This window comes from Gossypium hirsutum, chromosome A03, assembly GCF_007990345.1.
Source record: "Gossypium hirsutum isolate 1008001.06 chromosome A03, Gossypium_hirsutum_v2.1, whole genome shotgun sequence".
NCBI classification, from domain to species: Eukaryota; Viridiplantae; Streptophyta; class Magnoliopsida; order Malvales; family Malvaceae; genus Gossypium; species Gossypium hirsutum.
In genome coordinates, this window is record NC_053426.1 from 42,686,914 (window position 1) to 42,694,979 (window position 8,066).

General features: G+C 38.1%; 2 protein-coding genes across 2 annotated transcripts; both read right to left on the reverse strand.

Annotated features, from left to right (window-relative positions):
* Window positions 1-5,267: 5,267 nt before the first annotated feature.
* Window positions 5,268-6,195, reverse strand: LOC121217957 (uncharacterized). The gene is made up of 3 exons (XM_041094728.1): window positions 5,956-6,195; window positions 5,553-5,705; window positions 5,268-5,444 (listed from the first exon to the last, which is right to left on the reverse strand). The coding sequence occupies exons 1-3, from the start codon at window positions 6,193-6,195 to the stop codon at window positions 5,268-5,270; spliced, it is 570 nt and encodes a 189-aa protein (XP_040950662.1).
* Window positions 6,196-7,043: 848 nt separating this feature from the next.
* Window positions 7,044-7,831, reverse strand: LOC121217959 (uncharacterized mitochondrial protein AtMg00860-like). The gene is made up of 2 exons (XM_041094735.1): window positions 7,688-7,831; window positions 7,044-7,331 (listed from the first exon to the last, which is right to left on the reverse strand). Exons 1-2 carry the CDS (start codon window positions 7,829-7,831, stop codon window positions 7,044-7,046), a joined length of 432 nt encoding a protein of 143 aa, XP_040950669.1.
* Between the last annotated feature and the right edge of the window lie 235 nt (window positions 7,832-8,066).

An 8,066-nucleotide genomic window follows, 5' to 3' on the forward strand; every position in this document is an offset into this window, starting at 1 on the left:
GCCTTAAACTTGGACCAGCCTTGCCCTTGCTCCTCAACTCCCCAAAGCAAAAAAAAAAAAAAAAACTTTGCACAAAGCTGTGAGGGTGTGAGCTAAAAAAGCTGAGTGAGTAGCCTTATATTCAATAAGTAAATTACACCAAAAACATACTTAAACCAAGGCAAATCATGTATCAAATTTCGAGTATATGAACATAGTTTCAATTATATTTTCATGCTCAATTATAGCATTCAATTTACTAGAATTTACAGCAACAATGCAACATCATAACATCATAATTTCATTTGCTGTTCCATGAGTAAAATTCAAATTTATTATGTCATATAGATAATTCAATTAACAAACAAACACTTATTTTGGGAAATGACATCCATGGAAAAATATAAACATGTGATCATGCATTGGATAAACGGATCTTCGATCTCCAAAATATCAAATATAATTGTAACAACCCATTTTCAGTGAAATCAGAACAGTGGTTTCGGGACCACAAATCTGAGCCGAAAAGAAAATTTATTTTAATATTATTGCATGGTTTGCATTATGATAGGAATGTCATATGAAAATTCTGATAAGAAAATTTTACCGATTATGTGCTTAATTACGGAAAGGACCAAATTCCATAAAATGTAAAAGTTGAATTCTAGTAGCTAGAAGGATTAAATAGCTATGGAATTCAAAACTTGAGGTTCTTACAGGGTAATTAAACCAGAAAAGTTAGTAGATATTTTTGGTGATTCATCCATGGAAAAATTAGAAAAGGTTAAGGACTAAATTAGAAACTAAAATAATTAAAAGATGATAGTAGATATATCATCTTATTTTATATCATCTTTCCCAAAATTTGCATGGAAACCCTAGGAGAGAGAGAAGAAACTAATCAAGCTTAATTGGGTAAGTATTCTTGTCTCGTTTATAGTAACTTTTATATTTTTAAAACCGAGATAGTCTAATGTATCTATTTAGGGGATTAATTTGAAAAGTTATCAAAGTATAGAAATTTTTCCATGGATGAATATGTTGAAATTTTGAATTTTATGGTAGAAAATGAAAGGTTGTTGATAGATAAACAACTTTTACAAAGTGAATTTTCATGAAAATGTGATTTAGGGACTAAATTGTAAAGTTGTGAGAATTGAAGAAAAATTCTAAATTTTATAGAATACATGTGCTGTAAATTTTATATTGAAATTTTGGTTAGGCTTGGAATAAGGAGTAAATTCCATGAATTTCATTTTCCGAGCGTAGAGACGAAATTGGAATTTATGAAAAGTTTAGGGGCAAAATGGTATTTTGCCTAGGGTATAAATTGAATTCAATTGAATATGAAATGTGAGAAATTGATGATTAAATTCATTTATATAGATTCGGATAATGCAAATTCAAAGATATATCAGGGAAAAGAGAAAGTTTCGGATTAGTAGATTTTCTTATACGAACTATTATCGAGGTAAGTTCGTGTAACTTATTTATGCATATTAGCATGTTTGAATTGAATGTTGTATTTAATTTGAATGAAGTAAATGTTTATGTGATTTATATAAATGTTATAAATATATGAATGATCACATGATAGAAAAGATTATTAAGATGCTAAGTTCTATTTAAATAATGAAAATCGATGGATATATGTGGTTTCCCATATATGAATGTAATTCTGCAAATGTTGCAGAAGGGATTTAGCTCGGACGAGTAATGTCGATATAGCCTCTCGAGCATACTGATAAATAATTCCTGTGAGCTTCCTGATCGGTAGTGATTTTGTATTTGTTGCACATTGCTGTAGCTCTTTGTGAGTGACTTGATACATGTTTCAATCGGTTGTGATCCAGCATATAATGCAGTCCCAAGCACAGCTCGTCATGAGCATCCTGTTAAGCTTGCTTCAACTCCTTGTTACCTTATCCGGTGCTTCCTGATAGTATCTCTTTGGTGATGTCTAGAATGCTCTATAAGCTCCTTGAGTAAAACTCTTATGAGTTCCTGATTAGCCAAAAAGTGTCGTATTACATGATTACATGGCTCTTCTGAGCATCCTGATATGTGGCTCGAGAGTGTGCTCTCTGATTATGTGCCCTTGGGTACCCCTAATTATGAGTGGATAGTATACAGAATTGTACACCTTGAGTATACTATTTGAGTATCCATCGATATTTCAATAATTCAACGGATAGAACTCTTGACATGAGAAAATGATGAGATAAATAGGAATATGCCCTGAATGTTTCTAAATTAATTGATGAAGGATTATATGATGAGCTCATATATGTTTATTTGATGTATAAATGTATTATATGACTCAGTTGCTTGATTGAGTATGTGTGTGTTTAGGTAAACTTTCCAAAATTGATGAAAGCATGTTAATTGTATGCTTAATATTATTAAATGTAATTGGTAAGTTTTAATCACTGTTATACGAACTTACTAAGCATATAATGCTTACTAGGTTTTATTTTCTCTGTTTTATAGTGCTCAGAAGCTCACGAAGGTTGGATATTGGTTGGAGCATCATCACACTATCCATAACTTATTTTAGTATAAATAGTAAACTTATTTTGATATAATGGCATGTATAGGTAACTTGGCCTTTGTTGGCATATGAATGGGGTTTGTAAACTAGCTATTGGAATGGCTAGTAATGTTTTGTTTTGATATACTTATAAAGTTATATTATGGCAAACATCTATGTGTTAGGTATATTGAATATGGTTGATGAAGTTATTCTTAATATATAAGTTAAACAAAGGTAAGATTATAATCATGAATACATATGATAAAATATCATATTAGATGCTAGAATTGGCTTGGATTTAATGTAACACCTCAAACTTGGCCTAAACGTTATGGTCGAATTTGGCGATGTCACATGATGGTGTGTTGGAACTAAGTTGTTATGATAAAAACCTTTATCATTTGTTTACTCTTGTTGACTCCAAAATCGCTTACTTATTTACTCAATTGTTTTAAAACACAATTCATTGCGAAAGCTTTAGCAATCATCTAATTTATGAAAACTGAATTAATTAGGTAAATCCATCCATCTTAGAAAAACCCCTTAATTTTAGAGCAAACCGTTTGTTTGTTGAGTCATGCGGTTATTAAATCCACGGAACAGTCTAAAATCCAAAATAAAAGCAAACAGTCCAAAAGGTCCAATTTACATAAAAAAATAACCCAGAAAATAATTAAGACATAAATACCAAAACTGAAATTAAAACGGTTTAAAAATACGTGTGGCCATCGTTGAGTCCTCTGTTGCATCGTTCCATCAAGTCTGGGGATTACCTGTGAATATTTAAACAAAAGGATGAGTTTATGTAAATTTAGTGTGTAATCCCACAGAAAACAAAAATGGCAAATCACAGTGCACAGTTAAAACAGTCTTGGGCCTAAGCCCTTTTCAGTATCAGTAACAGTTTAGGCCTTAGCCCTTCTCAGTACATTATCGAATATGAAGCAGGGCCTTAGCCATCACAGTATCAGTGTCAGTCATGTAGTATTCAGTAAACAAAGTCCTACCCAACCAGCCTCTACACACTATCTCCGTCCAACCTTACACTCCATGTGGGGATTAAATCAATTCACCCATCCCTACACTCTAGGTAGTACCGAATGTGGCACAAAATAGTAAATTGCCGCTGAGTTGCTAGTATTTTAGGCTTAAGAGCCTTTCAGTACACTTCCTCCAAATATATTCAACTCAACCCCATGCAATGCAACATAAAAATCATGACATGCTATTTCATGATATCGGTACACATAACCAGTTCAGTATACATGCGTACTATCATCATGCTCAATATATATAAACCCAACAGTCAGTTCACACAATTAGGGGTCCAAGTACTGCTTACCGACCTTACAGTAGGTTCACAGTCGACTTGGGCAACCTATGGAACCTTATCAAATAATTTAGTAACAATGAGCTCACAAGCCCATGTGGCCTGCCCGTGTGGGCCATACGCTCGTGTGGCCTACACGACCGTATGGCCCACACGCCTATGTTGCCCACACAGCCCATATTTGCACGGCCTGAACTAAATTCTTAGACACCCGTGTGGTTTACTCGTGTGGGCCCAGACGCCCATGTGGCCTATACTGCCTAGATCAGTCCAACTCGTGTGTCGGACACGGCCTGCCTGGCCATCACACAGTTGTGTCATGCACGTACGACCTAGCCTTGTCGAACACACGCCCGTGTCAGGGCACACAGCCTACCACACAGGCGACCACAAGCCCGTGTGGCATCGACAGTGAGGTTTTTGGCTTTCGTCAAAACTTCATTTTCTGTGCAATCAAGTACACACCTGTATTGTTTTTGAAGCTACACGCTTCCGAGCACTCCAGAACCTATAATTAACCAATATTTCACTCAATTAATCACTTAACCAACTGAACTAAACTAATCTCGAAATGAGATAAACATCTTTCAAACAATGAAACCATTACCTTCTATCGAATAACAGGAATTTCATGCCCTTGAAACGTCGATGAATGATAACTAGCCCTTTAATAAGCCCCTAATCACCAAATAAATCCTTATTAACACTTGTCCAAATCACAATTAAAGTTTAATCAAAAATTAGACTTACCGAAAGAGCAGTGAGAACGTTGCGCAGGAAGGCAGTAAAAGAGAGGTCAAAACAAGAAAAATAGTAGCAAGGGATAGGAAGAAAATGGCAGAGAGTTTTTGAGAAAGAAGAAGAACTGAATTTTTGGAACAAGGAAAAACTACCAGATATTCCCTAATCCCCTAAATCACTCCACTACTTCCCATTACATCCAACTACTCAGCTTTTTAAATCCAATCAAACTCTTCTAGACGAGTAAGCAAAAATAATGCTTTTGCCCAAACTCGAGCACAAGACCTCCTTCACACCAACACCCCACTCAACCACCAGACCAGTAGGCCTATTTTGTTAATTATTTACCGACTGTTACTTAAAAGCCTTCTAACCCAAGATGGGGCTTTATTTAAAAGAAACCAAAATTTGCCCAAGTCATGGCTCGAACTTGGGACCTCCCACACACACCCAGAGCACTTAACCATTGAAGTAGACAAGTATTTATGTCACACACACAAAAAAACAAAAATAGATATTTTGAGGCGTTACAATTTTACCCCCTAAAAGAAAATTTTGTCCTCAAAAGTTACTTGGTCAGACCAGATGAGAATAATGTCGACGCATCACAACATCAGGCTCCCACGTAGCCTCCTCAGTGCTATGATTCCGCCACAGCACCTTCACTATTGGAATAGACTTCCTCTATAGAACCTTTACATTGTGATCTAGAATCTGAACCGGCTCTTCCTCAAAGGTCAGATTTGGCCTAACCTCAATCTCCTCCACAGGGACAATAGGAGTAGGATCAGAGCGGTAGCGCCTTAACATCAAGATGTGGAATACGTTATGAATACAGTCTAGCTCTGGAGGTAACTCCAACTGAAAACCGACCGGTCTCACTCACTTCAGAATTCGGTAAGGCTCAATAAACCTAGGGCTCAGCTTGCCTTTCCGATCGAACCTCAGAATCTTTTTTCATGGTGAGACCTTGAAAAATACGAAGTCCCCCACAGAATACTCAATCTCGTGTCTTCTCAGATCCGCATAAGACTTCTGTCTATCAGATGTCACTTTCAGACAATCCCGAATTAGTCTAACCTTGTCCTCTGTCTCGGAAACCAATTCAGGACCCAGAACACACTGCTCGCCCAACTCAGTCCAACATTAGGGAGTGCGACACTTACGACCATATAGTGCCTCGTAAGGTGCCATCTAGATGCTGGACTGATAACTATTATTATAGGCAAACTCCGCTAATGGCAGATAGTCCTCCCAACTGCCTCTAAAATCAATAACACAACTCCTCAACATGTCCTCCAGTATCTAAATCACCCTCTCAGACTGACCATCAGTCTGAGGATGGAACGCAATATTGAAGTCCAACTTGAACCTTGAGCCTCATGCAAATTTCTCCAAAATCGAGACGTGAAACGAGGATCTTATCAGAGATGATCGAAACTGGTACCCCATGGAGTCTCACTATGTCAAAGATATAAAGATCTGCCAACGTTTGTAGAGAATAGTCAGTACGAACCGATATGAAGTGGGCGGACTTGGTCCATCGATCCACAATGACCCATACTGAATTCTTCTTAGTGAGTGTTTGGGGGCACCCACTTATGTAGTCCATACTTATGTAGCAAACTCGAAGGTAACTGATGCTCAGCCTTAACTCACTGGCACGTCAAACATTTAGCCACAAGTCGGTAACTTCCCATTTCAGTCCTGGTAACCAGTACAACTCACGGAGGTCTCGGTACATCTTAGTCCCACCAGGATGCATAGCATAATGGCTACTATGCGCCTCCCTCAATATGGAATGCCTCAAATCGGTGTCATTCGGCATACAAATCTGTCCACGAAAACATAACACACCCTCAAAGTTCAACCCAAAATCTGTAGTGCTACCACTCTCAATTTGTCGGAATCGAGGACCTAAAGACTCATCCTGTAACTATTTACCCTCAATCTGATCTATCCAAGTCAGTTTAACCTGAAGCTTAGCCAATAGGCTACCAAACTGAGGAGAGCAAACATCGCCCTTAACTTGGTCATAACTCTATAGCTCAGTGCATCAGCCACCACATTGGACTTGCCAGAGTGGTACTTAATGGTATAGTCATAATCCTTAAGCAGCTTAATCCATCTACGCTGCCTAAGACTTAGCTCCTTTTAAGTCAGGAGGTACTTGACGCTTTTGTGATCGGTATAGATGATACACTTCTCACCATCCAGATAATGCCTCTAGATTTTCAGAGCAAAAACTACGGCGGCCAACTCTAGATCATGCGTTGGATACTTCACCTCATGCGTCTTAAGCTAACGAGACGCATATGCTACCACTTTACCATCCTACATCAACACACATCCAAAGCCGACATGTGATGCATCACTATAAACTGTGAACTCCTTTTCAGGTTTAGGCTGTATCAGAATAGGAGCCTCAGTCAATACCTTCTTGAGCTTCTCAAAGCTCTCTTACTGTTCATCAGTCCAAACAAACAGTATACCCAAACGTAGCAGCTTAGTTAATGGTGTCACAATCAGTGAGAAACCTTCCATAAACTGTCGGTAATAACTTGCTGGTCCCAGAAAATTGCGAATCTCTGACACATTCTTAGGTTGTTTCCAATCAAGTATAGCCTCAACCTTTCGAGGATCGAATCGAATCCCCTCAGCAGACACCAAATGACCTAGAAATGTCACTTCACGTAACTCGAACTCGCACTTGCTAAACTTAGAATAGAGCTGCTTTTCCCTCAAAATCTGAAGAACAATCCTAAGGTGCTCGTCATGCTCATCCTCAGTCTTCGAATAAAGTAATATGTCATCAATGAACACCACCGCAAACCAATCTAGGTAGAGCTAAAATACTCGGTTCATCAGGTCTATGAAAGCAGCTGGTGCATAAGTCAGTTCAAATGGCATCACTAGGAACTCATAGTGACCATAACGAGTCTTAAATATCGTCTTATATACATCAACTTTCTTAACCCCCAGTTGATGATACCGAGATCACAAATCAATCTTGGAGAATACAGAAGCCTCTCAGAACTGGTCGAAGAGATCATCAATCCTCGAAAGTGGATACTTGTTCTTAATGGTCAGCTTGTTCAGCTGACAGTAGTCAATACACATCTGTATGTATCCATCCTTCCTCTTTGCAAATAGACTGCTCCCCATGGAGACACACTAAGGTGGATGAATCCACGATCTAATGACTCCTGAATCTGAGCCTTAAGTTCTATAAGCTCCTTTAGTGCCATTCGATAGGGAACGATAGACACTGGAGCTATACCAGGGAAGAGCTCAATCTAAAACTCCACTTCCCGACCCGGTAGATCCTTAGGAAAAATTTCCAAAAAATCCCTTAAGTGTGGATATCCTTTACAGTAGAGTCCCTAGAAGCAAAAACACCCATGTTGGCTAAGAACGCCTTACACCCCTTGTGAAATAATTTTTCAGCTACCAGTGCGGAGATCACATTAGCCAAGTAGTTTC

Coding starts and splice junctions, on each gene's coding strand:
- LOC121217957 (XM_041094728.1), bottom strand. CDS start 6,195: ATGGACTACATAAGTGGGTGCCCCCAAACACTCACTAAGAAGAATTCA. Junction 5,706..5,955: donor AAATTTGCATGAGGCTCAAG/GTTCAAGTTGGA, acceptor TTGGGCGAGCAG/TGTGTTCTGGGTCCTGAATT. Junction 5,445..5,552: donor GGGACTTCGTATTTTTCAAG/GTCTCACCATGA, acceptor GTCGGTTTTCAG/TTGGAGTTACCTCCAGAGCT.
- LOC121217959 (XM_041094735.1), bottom strand. CDS start 7,831: ATGGCACTAAAGGAGCTTATAGAACTTAAGGCTCAGATTCAGGAGTCA. Junction 7,332..7,687: donor ACAGATGTGTATTGACTACT/GTCAGCTGAACA, acceptor ATTGTTCTTCAG/ATTTTGAGGGAAAAGCAGCT.